This window comes from Staurois parvus, unplaced genomic scaffold (genome assembly GCF_062004578.1).
Source record: "Staurois parvus isolate SC_StPar_1 unplaced genomic scaffold, SC_StPar_1.0 ptg000210l, whole genome shotgun sequence".
Classification (NCBI taxonomy): domain Eukaryota; kingdom Metazoa; phylum Chordata; class Amphibia; order Anura; family Ranidae; genus Staurois; species Staurois parvus.
In genome coordinates, this window is record NW_028318006.1 from 2655436 (window position 1) to 2676970 (window position 21535).

At 41.4% G+C, this 21535-nt stretch overlaps 1 protein-coding gene across 1 annotated transcript in view; it reads left to right on the top strand.

The window, feature by feature from the left end:
• Nucleotides 1-2484: 2484 nt before the first annotated feature.
• HMCN1 (hemicentin 1) overlaps nucleotides 2485-21535 on the top strand; it is a 468291-nt gene continuing 449240 nt past the window's right edge. Inside the window, exon 1 of the mRNA XM_089678830.1 lies at nucleotides 2485-2879. Within this exon, the coding sequence (XP_089534956.1) occupies nucleotides 2567-2879 (313 nt within the window). The 5' untranslated portion in view covers nucleotides 2485-2566. The remainder of the gene's footprint in view (nucleotides 2880-21535) is intronic.

Below are 21535 nucleotides of genomic sequence, written 5' to 3' on the forward strand. Positions count from 1 at the left end.
TGTAAAGGTGAACTTATTCTTTAATCCACACTTATCTGTTATCCAGGCATGTCCTTGATTCAGATACTCACTTGCCCAGTAAATCCAGTGTTGCCCTGCTGTAATCTGTTGATCAAGTGCAACAGCCTGGGTCCTGCGCCCTCGTTTTAGTACTCATCAGTCATCGGAAGCTGGTTGAGACATCTGGCTTCCAATAATGTGCAAAGCTGTGCCCACTGGCCGATGTCAGCCCCTATTCCTTTAGGCTCCTGGGATATGTGTCAGGAATCCCAGGAGGCTGAGGCGAAAATGGCGGGGGAGGGAACCAGGCATAAGGTGTAAAAAAATCAGTAATAAAACAAAAATTAAATGTTAACAAAGTGCAGAGAGGGGAGGGAGTGTGGGGAGCCATATGTGATCTAGGGGATGAAGGTCTGCTTTAAGTCCAGGTATTTTTTTGGAAAGTAAATGTAATGTGAAATAAGCTGACTTACCAGCAAGCATGAAAAACCCTTCTTCAAGCAATCTATACAACAATCTATAACCTGCATGCCTGTAAACCTGCTGACCTCTCTATATTACATTGCTTTTATGTACAGCAATATCAATCACCAATGCTCTACTTATGATGTGGATCAGAAGTACAGTGGGGCAAAATAGTATTTAGTCAGCCACCAATTGTGCAAGTTCTCCCACTTAAAAAGATGAGAGAGGCCTGTAATTGGCATCATAGGTAGACCTCAACTATGAGAGACAAAATGAGAAACAAAATCCAGACAATCACATTGGCTGATTTGGAAAGAATTTATTTGCAAATTATGGTGGAAAATAAGTATTTGGTCACCTACAAACAAGCAAGAGTTCTGGCTCTCACAGACCTGTACCTTCTTCTTTAAGAGGCTCCTCTGTCCTGCACTCATTACCTGTATCAATGGCACCTGTTTGAACTTGTTATCAGTATAAAAGACACCTGTCCACAACCTCAAACAGTCACACTCCAAACTCCACTATGGTGAAGATCAAAGAGCTGTCGAAGGACACCAGAAACAAAATTGTAGGCCTGCACCAGGCTGGGAAGACTGAATCTGCAATAGGCAAGCAGCTTGGTGTGAACAAATCAACTGTGGGAGCAATAATTAGAAAATGGAAGACATACAAGACCACTGATAATCTCCCTCGATCTGGGACTCCACGCAAGATCTTACCCCGTGGGGTCATAATGATCACAAGAACGGTGAGCAAAAATCCCAAGACCACACGGGGGGACCTGGTGAATGACCTGCAGAGAGCTGGGACCAACGTAACAAAGGCTACCATCAGTAACACACTACGCCGCCAGGAACTCAGATCCTGCAGTGCCAGACTTGTCCCCCTGCTTAAGCCAGTACATGTCCGGGCCCGTCTGAAGTTTGCTAGAGAGCATTTGGATGATCCAGAAGAGGATTGGGAGAATGTCATATGGTCAGATGAAACCAAAATAGAACTGTTTGGTAGAAACACAGCTCGTCGTGTTTGGAGGAGAGAGAATGCTGAGTTGCATCCAAAGAACACCATACCTACTGTGAAGCATGGGGGTGGCAACATCATGCTTTGGGGCTGTTTCTCCGCAAAGGGACCAGGACGACTGATCCATGTACAGGACAGAATGAATGGGGCCATTGATCGTGAGATTTTGAGTGCAAACCTCCTTCCATCAGCAAGGGCATTGAAGATGAAACGTGGCTGGGTCTTCCAACATGACAATGATCCCAAACATACCGCCCGGGCAACGAAGGAGTGGCTTCGTAAGAAGCATTTCAAGGTCCTGGAGTGGCCTAGCCAGTCTCCAGATCTCAACCCCATAAAAAACCTTTGGAGGGAGTTGAAAGTCCGTGTTGCCCAGCGACAGACCCAAAACATCACTGCTCTAGAGGAGATCTGCATGGAGGAATGGGCCAACATACCAGCAATGGTGTGTGCCAACCTTGTGAAGACTTACAGGAAACGTTTGACCTCTGTCATTGCCAACAAAGGATATATAACAAAGTATTGAGATGAACTTTTGATATTGACCAAATACTTATTTTCCACCATAATTTGCAAATAAATTCTTTCCAAATCAGCCAATGTGATTGTCTGGATTTTTTTTCTCATTTTGTCTCTCATAGTTGAGGTCTCTCTGATGTAATAAGGTACAAGCCGTTTTTTTAATATCAATAATGTCAATCTGTTATGTATTTTGCCAAACTTTTTTTTCCAGAAGAAATTAAAACAATTTTGTCAAAGAACAAATAATTTTTGATAGTTTTTCAGAAATTGTATTAGTAATCGCAAATCAGTTAAAAAAAAAAAAATCCAAACTAGGTGCAGAGGACTCCTGGTATATACATCACAGCTCCAGCAGGTGGCAGCCATGACCTATTCTAGCAAGAAGCTGGAAACCTTTGTCTCTGCAAAGTAGAAAGAAAATATAAAGCACAGTTGTGGTTCAGCCCATTGAGCTGTTCCATTGTTTGTGCAGTTTGAGGAGGACAACTGGAGAGCCACTTGGACTCTTCCTTAAGCAATGTCTTAGGATATTTCACTATATTCTTCTCACACTAACATCATGTCAGTAAGTCAAGAAGGTGAAATCAGGAGGAAAGTTAGGATGTTTCGCTCTAGAAACATTTCCATTCAGCTGCCAATTGTTATTCTTCTGCTTCAACTACTCAAACTAAATTCCTGTGCAGAATCAGAGCCAGATATAGGAAAAACCCCGGACGGAGCTTCTACTTTAGCATTTGTTTTTGACGTCACTGGATCCATGTATGATGACTTAGTGCAAGTGATTGACGGCGCGTCAAAGATTTTAGAAACATCGTTAAAAAGACCGAAAAAGCCGCTGTATAATTTCGCTCTGGTTCCATTTCATGATCCAGGTAAGAAGATTTTTGTATCTCTCAAATAAAAATGTGTATACCTTTAAATGTATGTATTTTTATAATGGTGAATACTACAGCATAGTTCTGCAATTTAGATAACACCTTTATGTTATCCATTTATCAGGAGTATTGCCCTTTCTTTATCATGTGAATCAGTTGGTTATGTTTTTGCTTACCTGATTATATGAAAATGTTTTTAGCCACCCACATCATACAGTAATACATATGCAGAAATATTTAAAAGAGTCACAAACTTTCAAGTGAAATAAACAGTAGCACTGTCATTGATTTAATAGATGCCTTAAAATTCTCCAAAACCAGTACATAACAGGATAAAGTTTGAGTAAAACAAATTTAAAAATTTTGGCATTTTACATGAAGCAGAGCAGTAACAAATCCATTGCCTTTAGTCATGCTGACATTCTTTAACCCTTTTGATGTGCATTCTAACCTCCCCGGGCTCTTTCAAGTAACAAGAATCCAGTGCAGGAAGTTATCACAGTCCAATGTTAATTCTCTTGATCTTTATTTGTTGGACCATTGCATTTTACTACATGCTCTGTACTTGCTTTAGAGTTAAAAGCCTCTTGTAATTTGTGGATCTAATTTGGCTGGTTACAAATTCTTTTAGAGTCTCAAATTGGAAAATAATACAATAGTTAAATGATTTACATAGATTTGCTTTTTAGGATTTTTCCCAATGGAAATTCAAGAGTTGGTTATGTGGCTTGTGTAATTGGACCACAAACAAAAGTGTATGTTATGTGTCCGATTGTATAGGAAGAAACAAACTGGATCAGACAGTTTGGGATTTGACCTATAATACCATTACTGGCACAGTTACAAATTACATGTTTATAAAAGTCCTTTTATCTCCAATCATGAATAGAATGGATAGAGATGGTGAACTGGACAATGATGGATGGGGCTTCAGTATGTTTGCACATGTGCACACTGGGTATAAAATAGGTTATTAAAATGTTTTCTTTTTCACATTGACTATTTAAGGCCCTATTCACACCTGAGCATTTTGTAGCACGAACCTTGAAACTTCAAAATACTCAGAAAGAAACAAAATCAACGCATTTCTATGGGGATGGTTCACATCTCCACTTCAAAACACCTAAAGCCAAACTCCTGAAGCACAAAACAGTTTTAGAGCTACTTTTGTAGCTCATATTGGGCATATTGGTGGGTTGTCGAAATGTTTTTTTCCCATAGAATCGGATTTAAACGAGTCAATCAGGAATTGTTGTGCATTTTATCACGTTTTTCTGCTCATATGTAAAGTTACCCCCCCCCCTCAGCAAATGACCAAATAATCCCAGGAAATAAAAAAAAATGCACTTTGGTAAGCAATACCAAGCATGATGGATAAGACAGAGACAGATAGGGGTTTATTTACTGAAGTTGGAGAGTGCAAAATCAGGCTCATTTCTGCATAGAAACCAATCAGCTTCTAACTTCAGCTTGTTCATTTAAGCTTTGACAATAAAACCTGGAAGCTGATTGGTTTCTATGCAGAAGTGAATCTGATTTTGCACTCTCCAGCTTTAGTAAATAAACCCCATAGTGTCTCTTTTCAATACTAAGACCTTTATCCAAATGGTGAGGGAGCACTACTGTCTGTACAATCCTCTGGACTTCTATCGCAAGTCCCGAGTGAGCAAGATTCTATGGCATCTTTGTATGGCAGGAACAGGAGTATTAGTCGCAATGAGAGAATTTATTTTCGGTTGTTCTTTGGTGTTAGGTTATGGTAATAGCAAGAAATTTAAATCTAAATTTGTATAATACCTTTAAACTATTTTGTGACAGTTTTACTTTAATAATCAAAAATGAATATAGAGATATCTAGTATCACTACATGAAAGCCCAATTTGGCCTTAAAAAAATGATATGTACATTTTTACTAATACATCTACAGTAAAAGCTGCAAAAATATGTTCAAGTGATTGGATTTGATTTATCCTTTTCATGAAGGGGTTAAAAAAAATCAATATGACAAAAAAAAAAAGCTAGAACTCAAATTGTCATTCGAGAGAATGTAGGCTGGTAAAGTGGAACTTCACTTTCTCACTCAACATGGATTATTTTTAATCATTATGCTGTTAGCATTAGTAAATGGATAGGAAAGTATATCATATTTACTTGTTTTACATTTTTTTTACATTTCTTCAGTGACTTCCTGGTTTTGTGCCTAGGCAAATGATGTTATACATCCCATCAGTCTTCAGGAGGGGGCAGAGGGTTCTCAGCTCAGCCAATGCCTGAGCTAAGGGCAGATAGATTCCAGGAAGTAAATGCTACATGAATCATCTGCCCTTTCTCAAGATAACCACTGCCAGATATGCCAGGGGGTGTTTTTCAAAATGATTTTTCTGCAAAATAAAGCATAGAGATATGGATGGATGGGGGAGTTTGCTTTGAATAATAACAATGAATTAAATAGAATGTTTGGTTTGTGGTGCTCAGATGAAGTTCCACTTTAATGTTAATGTTACATGACCCAAAACTGGCCCCTCTGTTCTTGATCAGCAATGACAGGATAGACCCAGTATCTTCATATCCTCCTCTTTTTCTCGTCTTCTTCCAAATATGATCTACTATGACCTTACTGTGTCTGCCGTCATGAAATGCGTCATTTCACCCATCATAGTTTTGAGAGCAGAAAGCACCACAGAACACAGCGAAAGCCAAGAAGGAGATGAAAACAACCCAAGAAGCATTAACACATAGCAAGAAATGGGCAGCACAGTGGCTAAATGGTTAGCCCTTCCTCCTGGCAGTATTAGGGTCATTGGTTCGAATCCCAACCACGGCACCACCTGCCTGGAGTTTGCATGTTCTCCCTGTGCCTGTGTGGGTTTCCTCTGGGTACTCCGATTTCCTCTCACACCAAAGACATGCTGGTAGGTGAATTGATTCTTGTCCAAATTGGCCCTAGTATGTATGGATGTAAGTTAGGGACCTTAGATTGTACACCCCTTGAGGGTTAGGGACTGATGTGAATGTACAGTAAAGCGTAAATTGACAGCGCTATATAAGTACCTGAAATAAATAAATACATTATGTCACAGATGATATTTTTCTCAATTGGCTAATACAAAAATGCTAGAACTCAAAAAAGTTATAAAATGCTGTGACAAAACACTCAAAAACACACAAACAAACACACGACAAAAGGCTTGATAAAACCCCCCACAAACACATGATGCTCAGGTGTGAATGCAGCCTTAAAAGGGAGGTTCGGGAATAAAAAAAAACCTTACATATTCACCTAGGTAGATGCAGCATCTGTCTGATGCTGCAACTGTCCTCTGCTGCCTGGGGCTGCTGCTCTCTGCCCCTCTGCTCTTCATTGAGCAGAGAGCTGGAGACTGACAGTCACCGCCTCTCTGCTTTGCCTCACAATAGCTCGGGGGTGAGATCAGGTTTCTCAAGCTCTCATCGGCACACTGAGAAGCTGATCCAGCTGCCGGTCAGGAATCTGGGTGGTCCCTAACGTTAAAGTTGGGGTCTCTCCAGAGCCTTGACTGGTTTAGTGATGTCAACCAAAAGTGAGCTTTAGCCTGCTGTGGGATGAATACAGGTTACCGGAGTGCAGAACGTAGTGTGTTCCTTTAACTTACAGGAGTAGAGCTTTTGGGCCTACTTTAATGGTACACTCCAGGCAACACAGAAATATTGCCTTTCTATAAAGAGGAAAAATGGCCCACCTACCTCCTGCTTCGGAATTTCATCCAGACACCAGTCCCCCCTTCCTGCCATCCTGCTACTGTTTGTCAGTGACCTGTTTATAATGCAGGTGCAGCTTTCTTATACACAGTTTGCTGTGTCTTACATGCAGAAAAAAGATAACTCAGAGCCATTAGCGTAGAACTAAAAACAGTTATTTTGGATAAAATAAAGGAATGTTTGCCATTTGTTTCCCATTGGGGAGATTTCCCTTCACTTCCTGTTCCATAGCCAAAATGGGTGAGGGAAGTGAGAGAATACCTAGTTTGTCACCAGAACGAGCGTCCTCATTGGAAGATTTCCCCTTTATTACTATTCTGGGGACACCCCAAAATGTGGGATCTTCTTTTACTTTCACTGCACCGATAATAGTAAACAGGACAAATGGAGAGGGGGAATCTTCCTAACAGGAACACAGGTACACAGGACATCCAGCTGATGTTCCAGGTGATCTAGCTGTGTTGAAGATGGGCTATCACATCTGATGTTCACCATTTATAGAGTTATAGCTGCATATATGTTGGAACCATGTGAGTGCATTATTATTGTTTAAAACTATTCTATTAAACATTTACTGCTCTAGGTTGCACTTCCTTTTTGCTACTTAGTTACATAGTTAATCTGGCTAAAAAAAGACAAAAGTCCATCCAGTTCAGCCATTAAAAAAAAAAATATAATCCTATACCCACAGTTGATCCAGAGGAAGGCAAAAAAAAAACCCAGCAAAGCATAATAAAATTTGCTCCTGCAGGGGAAAAAATTCCTTCCTGATCCCCCGAGAGGAAATCGGATATTCCCTGGATCCACTTTACCTATAAATGTTAGTATCCAGTTATATTCTGTGTATCTAGGAAAGAATCCAGGCCTTTTTTAAAACAATCCACTGAGCTGGCCAGAACCAACTCTTGAGGGAGTCTATTCCACATTTTCACAGCTCTCACTATGAAGAATCCTTTCCGTGTTTGTTGCTTTTGTTTGATTTGTTTTATACAGAAATTTAATTCCACTTTAAGTTCTCATTTGGTCTATGGGTGCATGGATGAGGTGTAATGCTTACCTTATTCCTGACTCTAGCATTGTCCCTTCAGCTATGCAACCGTTTCAGCTCTGTCCAGAGGCGGAATGACAACTCATGGGGCCCCTGCGCAATAGGGGATCATGGGGCCCCTGTGTCCTTGCCCAAACTCAAAAAAACCTATGAAAAAGGTACCAGGGGCATTTCATGGGGCCCCCTACTGACCCCAGGCCCTCGGGCAGTGCCCGAGTATCCAAATGGTCAGTCCGCCCCTGGCTCTGTCGCCTTTCTAAGGTGTTTTGGTCTGTGGTTGAGTGCTTACCTTCTCAAATACAATGCAGGGCTAAAGTATAACTAAAGGCAGCTTTTTGTTTAAGTTTTGGATAGAGTGGAGAGGTATTAGAACACCTGTCAGTTTTTTTTGCTGTCTGTGCCCCCTGTAGCCTCCCTGGCGGTATTCCCGAGTGTAGCTCGTGGTAAAGTTTCAGTACCACAAGCGGTAACCCCGAGCTACACTCGAGCTTACCATGCGGCGCTGTTCCCGGATCTGTTCTTCTCTTACCTTGTCCTGCGCTCCCACGATGTCCCTCCTGCAGTGTCCCCTGTAATGTCCTCCGGCGGATGCCAGCATCTGTCATCTGGGTTCCGCCCCCTGCGAAGTTGGGATGTACGGGGGACGGAACTGGCGGGACATTTGAAAATGACAAAAAGTGACATTCACTAAATACACTAAAATCACATAGTATAACATTATTGTATCAAACCATTTCACATACATTTTGTCCCTAGTGCTTTGTCCTGTGCCCTGCCTACATTTTTACTGTTCTTTCTGCCTGGAAACTGAGAAATGTCCATGGCGTCCAAAAAGCGTCCCTTTAGGTCAAAATCTGTTTTAGACCAGCTAGAGAACAGCGATAGTAAATTAGAACTACTTGCAGAATTGAGTGATAATGATTCGTGGGGAAATTCGTCATCAGACACTGAAAACGATTTTGCGACTTTGCTCAGTGATGTGCGAACTTGGCGCTATTTTTCAAATTTCAGTGTTTTTGGTTTGATTATATTATTGAATTAAATTTATTATTATTATATTATTATTTTTTATAATTATTTAATAAATTATAATTTATGATTTCGTGTTGCAAATTTTAACATACCCGGGATGTTTACTAGACTCTTGTTCAGACAGATTTCAGTGAGTTATTCCTAGAAATTACAGGCCTACAATAAAAAAAAATACATATTTCCATGCAAAAAAAATGTACCACTTTGAGCACAGAAATATGGACATAATCAGCCCGCTAGGGAGGTTAAGCAGATGCACACTCTCTATTTGTCCTGTTTGCTGTTATAATCGAAAGTGAAAGTAAAAGAAAATGCTAACCTTTGGGTTGCCCCTGGGGCAGTACCAGAAGGGAAATCTTTCAATACGGACACTAGTTCTGGTGACTCTTGTGACAACCAGGGATTCCCCACTCACTTCCTGTTTTGGCTATTGGACAAGATGGCAAAAAATTGACAAGGGTTATAACCCTTCCTTACTTATCCAAATTAAAAAAGTTTTGTCTTGAGTTCTACTTTATTAGTCCTGCACTGCATGTTGTGGCACAGAGGGACTGCCCTTAGCCCACAATTTTGGGCAGAGAAGAAGTGAACTAGATAGAGAGATAGATACACCTCTAGGGTAGATAATACAATGCGTGGGGGCCCTTTTGCAAGAGTAGATTCAATCTAATTTCTAGAGTGCAGGTTTAAACCTTCCCCCAACGTGATCCACTGCACCTGCAATCCTCGATGTTATTGTCCATTTGTCTGGACACAAAGTCTAGTTTGTAGGTGTTACAGAGATGATCTGATTTTGCTAATGTACTGAAACTAAGATGTACAGTTCAAGAAACTGTGAGCTCATAGGTGGAAGAGTGTATAAATAACCCCATGTGATCTCAAGTGGTGTATTTAGGTTCTGTGCTGCCCTAGGCAACACAAAAATTGGACTCCCCGCTCCCAGCGGAGAGAGCCTGACATTGACCAATAACACCCATGCCCCCCCACCCACCCAAGAGAGCTATCCACTAACACACATTCCCACAGCTTCAGACATCCCTGGGAACGAGAGTCAGGCACCGCATACACCATCCCACAGCCCACAGCCTCTCTCAGTACCCACCTGGTCCCCATGCTGCAAGTGTCCCTTGTTTCAGGGGCAGTGCTGCGCCCCTGAAAAATGCCACCCTAGGCAAATGCCTTGTTTGCCTTGTGGTAAATACACCCCTGGTGATACCTCATGCAAACCTTGTAGGGAAACAATCCTCCTCAATGAAAAAAAATAGTGGAGCCATGCCAAGCAACTCTACGATTGCCATCATGAATCATATGACATGCTAAACAGGTCTCTTGGGACTTTTCCACTTTCGTACATGCTAGGGGGATGAAGGGAAGAATCATAGTAAAATGAGAGAATTTTTTTTACTTATATGAGGTAGGAAAACAATGAAGTCTGAAAACTGTAGCCATGATCTCTGCTGCCTTTCATATTTTTTTTATAATGATTTTTATAATTGGTCTATAGAAAAGAATGATGTACAATTGGCTATACAAAATGTAAATAATTTAGTTAGCCATAAAATATATATATATATATATATATATATATATATATATATATATATATACAGTGGGGATCGAAAGTTTGGGCACCCCAGCTAAAAAATTGTATTAATGTGCATAAAGAAGCCAAGGAAAGATGGAAAAATCTCCAAAAGGCATCAAATTACAGATTAGACATTCTTATAATATGTCAACAAAAGTTAGATTTTATTTCCATCATTTACACTTTCAAAATAACAGAAAACAAAAAAATGGTGTCTGCAAAAGTTTGGGCACCCTGCAGAGTTAATATCTTGTACTGCCCCCTTTGGCAAGTATCACAGCTTGTAAACGCTTTTTGTAGCCAGCCAACAGTCTTTCAATTCTTGTTTGAGGTATCTTTGCCCATTCTTCCTTACAAAAGTCTTCCAGTTCTTTGAGATTTCTGGGCTGTCTGTCACGCACTGCTCTTTTAAGGTCTATCCATAGATTTTCAATGATGTTGAGGTCAGGAGATTCTGAAGGCCATGGCAAAACCTTCAGTTTATGCCTCTTGATGTAATCCCTCGTGGATTTCGAGGTGTGTTTAGGATCATTATCCATTTGTAGAAGCCATCCTCGCTTTAACTTCAGCTTTTTCACAGATGGCATCAAGTTACCATCCAAAATTTGCTGAAATTTTATTGAATCCATTTTTCCTTCTACTCGTGAGATGTTCCCTGTGCCACTGGCTGCAACACAACCCCAAAGCATGATTGATCCAACCCCATGCTTAACAGTTGGACAGAGGTTCTTTTCATTAAATTCTGTGCCCCTTCTTCTCCAAACGTACCTTTGCTCATTCCGGCCAAAAAGTTCAATTTTAACCTCATCGGTCCACAGAACGTTTTCCAAAATGCGTCAGGCTTGTCTATATGTTCATTTGCAAAGTTCAAACGATGATTTTTGTGGTGAGGACGTAGAAGAGGTTTTCTTCTGATGACTCTTCCATGAAGACCATATTTGTACAAGTATCTCTTTATAGTGGAATAGTGTACCACAACTCCAGTGTCTGCCAGATCTTTCTGGAGGGATCGTGCAGTCAAACGTGGGTTTTGAATTGTTTTTCTCACAATCCTGTGAGCTGTTCTGTCTGATATTTTTCTTTAACTTCCACTGTTCCTGATGACTGCCATTTCTTAATTACATTCCGAACAGAGGATATTGACATCTGAAAACGCTTTGCTATCTTCTTATAGCCTTCTCCAGCTTTGTGAGCGTCAACTATTTTCAGTTTCAGTTTTCTAGACAACTGCTTAGAAGAACCCATGGTGTTGATTGTTGGGGCAAGGTTAGATGAGTCTGGGCATTTAAAACCTTTGAGACTGACATCGCCTGGTCTTCCCAGACGATGATTGAGAACAATCCATGACAATGGCAGGTCTCAGCTTTGCAAAGGGGGCAGTGCATGCTCTAAATTCTGCAGGGTGCCCAAACTTTTGCAGACGCCATTTTTTTGTTTTCTGTTATTTTGAAAGTGTAAATGATGGAAATAAAATCTAACTTTTGTTGACATATTATAAGAATGTCTAATCTGTAATTTGATGCCTTTTGGAGATTTTTCCATCTTCCTTGGCTTCTTTATGCACATTAATACAAATTTTTAGCTGGGGTGCCCAAACTTTCGATCCCCACTGTATATATATATATATATATATATATATATATATATTTATATATATATAATAAATAATAAACTAAATAATACAATACATGAAATCTAACAAATATATTTAGAATTCGGTTAGTAGTGACCATTTAAGAAAACCAGTGGAAAGAAAAGTGAAGGTCATAGCTACAGTAATAAGATTCCAGTTGTTGCTTTGCCAGTTCTGATTAGAACATTACAGTCTGTGGATTCCTATACCTACTGCTGAACAAATTTTCCTAAATGATCTCCAGCAAGAATTCAAAGCAAGAAAAATTTACATAAGTACTCACAGTAGTTGTATGTTTTTTAATTTCATAGCAATTTGTAAGTAAAAGTGCATGTACATTAATTCTGTGCAAATGGGGCAATAACCAAATGTAAATAGGCTATATTCTGTGATTTGAAATTGACAATACCCCATTTGGCCACTAGATGAAGCTAAGTATCATAGAAAGTTCCTATAGTTCCTTAGCTCCATCCAGTGGCCAAATGCAGCGTTTTATGTTTAAAATCAATTACACTGTTCAACAAATTTTTATTTTTTGCCAGTTTTGGAAACAAAAGGATCCATTTCTTAATGAATTTCACATTCTGAGTTCAAATATAACAATGAAATTTGTCAATTGGCTCTAGTTTTTCTGTAAACGGAAAGTTTTCTACTATAGGCGTAATGACTACATAATGCACAATAATTATATAGATAGATGTCTTTCCACAAATATAAAGCAAGTGATATTGACTACATAACAAAGCCTAAATGGCATAATATATTGCATAGGATTACCAAGAAAAATTATAGCCATAAGCTAAGTTGAATCATTTTAATACTTAGGATTCTCACTAGTTTTGTCTTCAGTTTGTGTCGGTTTTGCTTCTCTTGGCTTTTCTCTTGTATTCGAGGAAAGGGCTATCTCTTACAACTGCACGTGACTACACACTTCAGGTTCTTCCTCACTTGACTCAACCACGAAGGATTCTGGTGCTTTAGGAATTGGTAGCCCCTCTCCATGAGGAACTGGACGTATTGCCGATGGAATATTTGGATAGTGCACAGATAACTTTTTCTTCTTATTTAGCCCTTTTACAATTGGAGGCACCATACAAAAGCAACAATTACTAACATGATCTGTTGGCTCTCTCCAAATCATTGGCACAGCGAAAGGCATAGATGCCTTTTTTCCATTCAACCATTGCTCCAGTGCCGTCCCACAAGAATTGCAGCATATATGTGGTGCCCAGCTCTTGTCCTGGTCTCCTATCTTGCAGCCAAAATACAAGTTGTAGGCTTTCTTAATCATTCCTGTTATCCTCCTTTTTTGTGAGATAAAAGTTATTTCACCGCAGATATAGCAGAAATTATCTGCTTTATTCACACAAGTTCGAGGCATTACTGAGTAGCCTATATAAGCATAAAACGAAATGTAAAGACGCTGTCCAACTACAATCAGCTACAGATACTGCAGCTTTTATGCAGTGAAGTGATGCAATTAAAGGCTAATATTGCATCATCTCAGTATACATACAATTTTCTATTGGTCACCAGTATCAATTGCGCAATATGCAGCTGAAGTTGCATCATAATTTTGAATGGCTTACGTCATTAGATGGGTGAATATATCATGGAAACTAGAGCCAATCAACATTTTTTAGGGTCATTTTCGTTTTCAGCACCCCAAAATTATGTAAGATTAGCTAATTTTATGCCCAAAACTTTTTACCTGTTGAACAGTGTTATTTACAGTCCAACAGCATGCAGTATAACCTATTTACATTCATTTTTCGCATTTGCATAGAATGAATGTACATGCACTTTCAATAGGCAAATGGCTATGTACATCCTTTATAAATCAATCCCTAGATGCTTTATCTATGCCCAGGCATGGTGTAACAAGTTAATAAGGCTTGTGTAGCATGAGCACTCTGAATCATGCTTAGGCACTGTTAAGTATACCACTTGGAAGAGGTGGTCTGGGGCATGGTTCACTTGGAGTCCAGTTCTGCTGTTCTCTTCAGAGTGAGTGTAAACCATGCCTGGGCACAGAACTCTCCATAGATCACTAAGTAGTCAAACAGGGATCACGGTGGTCTGGCTGGCAGAGGGATGACGTAAGTGTGCCTGGGAATGCTTCCTTTCAAGCACAGTGTGAGCGCAGACCAGCGGAGGAGTGGGGAGGGGGAGCAGTCGTACTCTGGCATGGTTCAAATCATCCATGCCCAATGCGAGTACACCCTGAAAGTAGAAAGTAGACACACTGAATCAAAATAGTTTCCAATGCAGTTAATATAATAGCAACATAAAAAAAAAATATTGTATTAAAAAAAAAATTGAAATTCAATGTTGAAGCACAATTTCTAGAATTTGATCTTTTTATTAGAATTTTCCTTTCTAATAAATTCTAAGGGTGTTCTAACATGATAGTGTTTTCCGTCTTGCCTTCAGCTGATCAGTTCATCCCCCACAGTTATTACCTTTTGTACCACCAGCCCCTCCCTCTTAGATTGTAAGCTCCAAGGAGCAGGGCTCTCCTAACACTCTTGTATTGAACTGTATCGTTGCTGTATTGTCTCCCTTTATATTAAAGCAAACTTTTGGCGCTAAAACCTGTATAATAATATTAATCATTTAAAAAAAAGAAGAAAATATTAAATGTTAAGTGGCATGTTGCTGTTGAAAACTATTATCAGCAGATAAAATTCTCCAACAATTACTGTTTATTAAGTGAAGACTGGATGACCTTTTTCAGGAAATACAATCTGCAATAAAAAAAATATTTATATTTTCACTAGGAAAAGCTAAACAAAATCCTAAAAATATATTAACACCAGACTTTTGGCAGAACTATGAAGACTAGAAAATGTTAGGAACTGTCTGTGTTCACATTCCCACCATGAAAACATTTTTTGCTTTATCAGTCTTAAAATGTCCGAGAGGCTCAGATGGGAGCCTGAAGGCCCTAAGGTGAAGTTCAAAGTGTTCTCATTGGTATTCCAGCACAGGGGGCAAAAACAAGAGATGTGTGCAGAAAGGCAGCTACAGTTCATCCTGAGTGTCATACCAGGACCATGACAAATTAGAACCTCCAGACCTTTAAAAAGTTAAGCACAGATTTTTTTAAATCATCATTATTCACTCCAGAAGCAGTGTTTAAATGTTAAATGTACATCATTACAAAATAGCAGTCAGGCATGTTTGGTAAATGCCAGATGATGGGGTCATAAAAGATCTTGGAAACCTCTGGCAATTTGGTGTGCACAGAATCTTAGGTGTAGCCAAACTATGGGTCTGGTTGAAATGGAAATGTTTAAGCCCAATTTCAGCAATAACAGTTCTTTTTTAGTAGAAAATCAAAATTCAGTTCCATGATTATTTAGTTTAACCAATTCAACACTGGACCTAGTCTGACACTTCTCTCTCACATGTGAAAATCGACATTTCCTTGCTAGAAAATTACTTAGAACCCCCAAATATTTTTTTTAAGCAGATGACCCAGTCAATAAAATGGTGGGTGTTGCATTTTTTTCATGTCCCATGTTATTTGAGCAGCAGTTTTTAATTTTTTTTTTGGGAAAAAATACGCTTTAATGAATTATAATGCACAAAACACAATATAATACCGAATTGTTTGGTAAAATTTAAAATATGATAATGGTTTGTTTACATGAGACCAAGACCAGGAGTAACACAATCCTCGTTGCTTTGGGTTTCTGATGTCATACAGTGGGAGGAACAAAATCAGTTCTTCTCACTGTGTCCAAGGAACTGAATGCCACTGGTCACACCACTACGGGGCTCCCTTGTTGTGTGGGAGAGCCAGGTTAAGGTGGAAGCGGCGGGAGGGGAGTAAGACCCCCATCTGCCATTTGTAAAAGCAATTCAGTGGCTTCTCAGCCACAAGGATTACTTTTACAGTGAAGGGAATTGCTGGCAGAAGAAAATTGTATCTCGATCATTGCTGCAGCTGTAGCGATGACCGAAATATCACCTTTACAATCCAGTAATGTACCTGTACATTGCAGGTCATCAAGGGGGTTAAACTAATACATTAATTTGTTTATTTTTTACTTTAGGAACAGCTCAAGACAAACTTTTTTTTCTATATGGATAGAGTGTGGAAGGGTTAAAACTATTCACGGGTCTTTTTATTGTTCATGTCTGTGTTTTAGATTCCGTTTGCTTTTTGTGCCTACTTATCTAAATGTAGCACTATGCACGCAGGGGCTGCTTGATAATGCTTGTCCCCAGTCATTGCCCTGACCTTACAGGCCTCTGACACTATGGTTCTGACATATTTCAATAGTATAGAATAATAATGCAAGAGACAGTTTTTTTTGTAACATCTCTATATTAAACTTGTTCAAAAGAGTAGGTCACAAAAATAATGGGTTTAGGATATACAACTCTTGTTAACACAAAAAAGCAGAACACTGGCAACGTTTAACAGATTGTACAGTCATGCGTAGTAAGCTTCAACCATTTAATTGCAACACCAGCAGCAAGAGGGGTAAGAAAAGGCTTTCTGACTTTTCAGATCCCTCTGGACCACTGGCGCCGCAATGGGTAATGTAGAAAATTATGTAAACCTATACTACGCTATGAATAGATATAAGTACCCCCATTTGATTAACAATGGGCTTAAAAGAGAAGAGGTCCCTTTAACTAGAGATTGTAACTTGAGTCCTGTGATGTTTAAAGTTCCTGATATGGTGGTATCTGTTGCCTTCTGCTAGCAATGGTGGGGCCTATAAACACTGCTGAATACTGGTAATTTAATACAATTAAACAGATAGACTGTGGTACTGCTCAAAGTAAAGATCTCTTGGTACTGAGGTGTAAAGGTGTTTGCATGCAGTGTCTTTGCAGTGCCATGCAGATTGATGACAGAAAGAGGTTAGGCATCTGCTCATTCACCAATCCTATGTACAGCACAGCCTCTTAGGAAGAGAGTTCTTGCTCAGGCTCAGGACTTGTTGCAGAGATGTGCCGCCTGATGACCTGTCAGCATGGTGAGTAGATATGTCTCGTGTATAGACCGACAATGGCAGTGCCGATGAAGAGATGTTGGTGCAATCCTGGTGTGGCGATCGGTGTCACCAACTGATGTGCGGAGACCCACATAAATAGACCAGTAAGCTGTATCCGGAGGAGAACGTCAGTTCCCCTGTCTTCAGCTCTGAACTCTGTGCTAAGAGAGTGAGCCAGTTCCTTGCTGTAGAATATATCTGCTTTCCCAGCATCCTCCTTGTTCACCAGCTCTCTGGTAGTTGTATCAATCAATCAGTACTCAGGAACACAGGATGTACTGGGTATAGGACTACAGGTCCCAAGATCCTTTGCTGTCAGAAAAAACTGAATTCACTCTGCTAACAGGAAGTGATGTAGCAAACCCAGTACTGGGCACTAGGGGGAAAAGGATTAATTATAGCCTCATCTGTAAATGTTCCAGAATGGCATAATGATATAGCTGGCACCAGGTTACATAAATATTGTGGCCATTTATTCATTAGAGACATCAGTGAGAATGCAACCTATCCTTTCATTAGACACTGGGAAGCTTCTTCAGTTATGGCTGAGGAAAGAGTCAAGAAAAAAAAACACATTAGGTACAAAAAAATGCCTGTCACAGATTTGCAGCTTTGCTGCTGATCTGTCAGCTCTAATCTCAAAGATCAACAGACATGCTGGTACATGAAGTTCCATCACTTTTCTATGCAAAATTCTAATGTTATCTGTTATCCAGCAGCATTTTTTTTTCGGACAGGTTATTCACCTGCTGTTATTTCAGTTAGCTAAACATTCAGCACCAAGGGTTTGCCTCCGAGGCCCAGTACCCTGTGTTTGCCTCCAGAGTCCAGTACCCTGAGTTTGCCTCCGGCCCCAGTATCTTGACTTTGCCTCAGGGGCTTAGTACCCTGAGGTTTGTCTCCAGGGGCACAGTACCCTGAGTTTACCCCTGTGGCCTTGTGCCACAAATTAGCTTCTGGCGCCCAGCACCTTGAGTCTGCCCTGAAGCCCAGCACCCCTGTCATGTGAGTGTCTTTTACTAGTGTAGCACCCTCCTAGTTTAGTTGGGGGGAGCTAGACTCCAATGGCTAGACAGGGGTTGAGCAGCAACCCAGGTGTAATAGCCAGAGAGGGGTCAAAATGTGGTCATGGCTAAGAGGCGCTGCAGGTCAGCCCCTCTGGCATTTCCCCTTGATCTAGGGCTTTTGGAAGAAGGCCTTAGAAGCAGTGGGTGAATTTGAGGAATGGCTGGTTGCACTTTTGAGGAATCCTAGCCAATCCCCAACAAGAGGATGACAAGGTGCTGAACACCCTTAAAAGTGTTGGAGCCTGCTCAGCTGCAGAAAGAGTTGGTGGAAGAAGAAGAGACGAAGATGTGAGGCTGAGGAAGGAGGCTGCCAGGAGGCCTAGTGGAATGGGGCCTGGCTGCCAGCCTGGAGCTGGAAAGGCAGAAAGCTTGGAACTCACTGTCCCCCTGAGAAAGGACCACCTGCATGGCAGGGAAGGAGCAGCCCAGCTGATAGGCCTGGTAGCAGTAGCCAACCCACTAGCGGTACAGGAGAGGATCTGAGTGAGTACACCTGCACTCCCTGGGTGGATAGGGCAAGAAGCACTCTGTTGGGAACCAGATTAGCCCCCTACTAGTGATAGTTCACCGCTCTAAAGAAACAGGAGCCAGATCACCTGCTCAGGAAAATCTCCAAATTGCTGGGTAAAGAGGAGACTTTCATCTAGGGTCTGGGGTGGTACATTGAGGAGATGCCGGCTAGCTCTCCAACAGAGACTCTGCTGCAGAGAAAGCTTGTAAATAGTTCCAGGAAGTACCGTATTTGCCAGCGTATAAGACGACTGGGCGTATAAGACGACCCCCTACTTTTCCTGCTAAAATGTAGTGTTTGGGCTATACTCGCCGTATAAGACTACCCCTCTTCCAATGCACACCAGTGGGAGGAATAGTACCCCATCATCGGTGTCAGTGGGAGGAATAGTGCCCCATCATTGGTATTAGTGGCAGGAATAGTGCCCCATCATTGGCATTAGTGGCAGGAATAGTGCCCCCTCATTAGTATCAGTGGGGGGAATAGGTGCCCCATCATTGGTATCAGTGGCAGGAATAGTGCCCCATCATTGGTATCAGTGGGAGGAATAGTGCCCCATCATTGGTATCAGTGGGGGGAATAGGTTCCCCATCATTGGTATCAGTGGCAGGAATAGTGCCCCATCATTTGTATCAGTGGGAGGCATAGTGCCCCATCATTGGTATCAGTGGCAGGAATAGTGCTCCATCATTAGTATCAGTGGGGGGAATAGGTGCCCCATCATTGGTATCAGTGGCAGGAATAGTGCCCCATCATTGGTATCAGTGGCAGGAATAGTGCCCCATCATTGGTATCAGTGGCAGGAATAGTGCCCCATCATTAGTATCAGTGGGGGGAATAGTGCCCCATCATTGGTGTCAGTGAGAGGAATAGTGTCCCAACATTGGTGTCAGTAGGAGGAATGGTGTCCCATCATTGGTGTCAGTGGGGGGTGGAATAGTGCCCCATCATTGGTGTCAGTGGGGGGTGGAATAGTGCCCCATCATTGGTGTCAGTGGGGGGGGAATAGTGCCCCATCGTTGGTGTCAGTGGGGGGGAGGAATAGTGCCCCATCGTTGGTGTCAGTGGGAGGAATAGTGCCCCATCATTGGTGTCAGTGGGAGGAATAGTGCCCCATCATTGGTGTCAGTGGAAGGAATAGTGCCCCATCATTGGTGTCAGTGGGAGGAATAGTGCTCCATCATTGGTATCAGTGACACCAATGATGGGGCACTATTCCTCCCACTGACACCAATTACACTTGCTGACCCTGTTCTAGTATGGTGCTGCTGCAGCCAGTATATGTGGTTGCATGGTTGCAGCAGCACCTCTACACTGAACACTTACCTGCTGCTCCTGCAATCGATTTTCATGGGGCCGCTCGGCTCCGCCCCCTCGCCGGTGATTGGCCGCCTGTGTGCCTTTCCTGAGCTACAGTTCTGGCGGAGTTCTGAGGAGGCGGAGCCGAGCAGCTGCACGAACATCCAGTGGCCGAATTGAAGGAGCAGCCGCACTTCCTGGACCGGATCGTCGTGGGACCGGAGCCAGGTAAGAAACAGCAGCCCCTGCCCACCCCTGTATTCAGTGTCCCTTCCGTTGGAAGGGGGGGCGGCGGCGGTACTGTGCCGCCCCCCTAAAAAGTGTCAGTATGCCGTATACCAGCGTATAAGACGACCCCCGATTTTTGAGAAGATTTTCAAGGGGTAAAAAGTCGTCTTATACGCCGGCAAATACGGTATGTCCTCAGCTGTCAGTTATCTTTGGCATCCTATAGCCCCCTTACCCTATCTCAGTTCTAAATACTGTTAATAAATCCTGAAAACAAAGCTCAAGGACTGATTCCTGACTACGGATGCAAGCTTTCATGAAAATGTGTGATGCCTGGCTGTGTAGAACTATAAGGGGACCCAATTCATCAGCAACTACTAAGGGGAAAGTGCTGCACTAGTACTCTAGCCTGACTGTCAGGCCATCAACCCAGTGCTGCAATGGACTGCTACCATTCCTGTGAGTTCAGTATTCTGTGCTTTCCCAGATCCTCGTCTCTCCATGCACACCGTTATCCGTCTTGCTGCATGGAGGGTCCACAGTTCCCAACCTTACGTGACAATGCCATATAAAAAGCCTTTCAGTTGGGGATACCTAACCATTTTGTAGGATATAAAAAATAAAAACCACGAATAGTGTTTTTGTGTTATTTTCTGTAATTCAGCAATCTTGCTTTCTATAATAGAGCCATTGGAAAAAGAGTAAAACTTACCAGGCTTCAGGAAACACATAAACTCTGCTTGACTTCCTTATTAATGATATTACTGACATGCTGGTATGTACATTGCCTTGAAAAAGTATTCATACCCCTTGAAAGTTTCCACATGTTACAACCAAAAACGTAAATGTATTTTATTTGGGATTTTATGTGATAGACCAACACAAAGTGCCATATAATTGTGGAGTGAAAGGAAAATGATAAATGGTTTTCAAAATTTTTTTACAAATAAATATATGAAAAGTTTGGCTAGTGGAACCAATTGCCTTCAGAAGTCACCTAATTAGTAACTAAAGTTCACCCGTGTGTAATTTAATCTCAGTATAAATACAGCTGTTCCGTGAAGTCCTCAGAGGTTCGTTAGAGAACATTAGTAAACAAAAAGGATCGTGAAGGCCAAGGAACACACCAGACAGGTCAGGGATAAAGTTGTGGAGAAGTTTAAAGCAGGTCTAGGGTTTAAAAAAATATCCCAAGCTTTTAACTTCTCAATGAGCACTGTTCAATCCATCATCCGGAAATGGAAAGAGTATTACACAACTGCAAACCTACTAAGACATGGCCCTCCACCTAAAATGACAGGCCGGGCAAGGAGAGCATTAATCAGAGAAGCAGCCAAGAGGCCCATGGTAACTCTGGAGCAGTTGCAGAAATCCACAGCTCAGGTGGGAGGATCTGTCCACAAATCTGGCCTTTATGGCAGAGTGGCAAGAAGAAAGCCATTGTTGAAAGAAATTCATAAGAAATCCTGTTTGCAGTTTGCAAGAAGCTGTATGGGG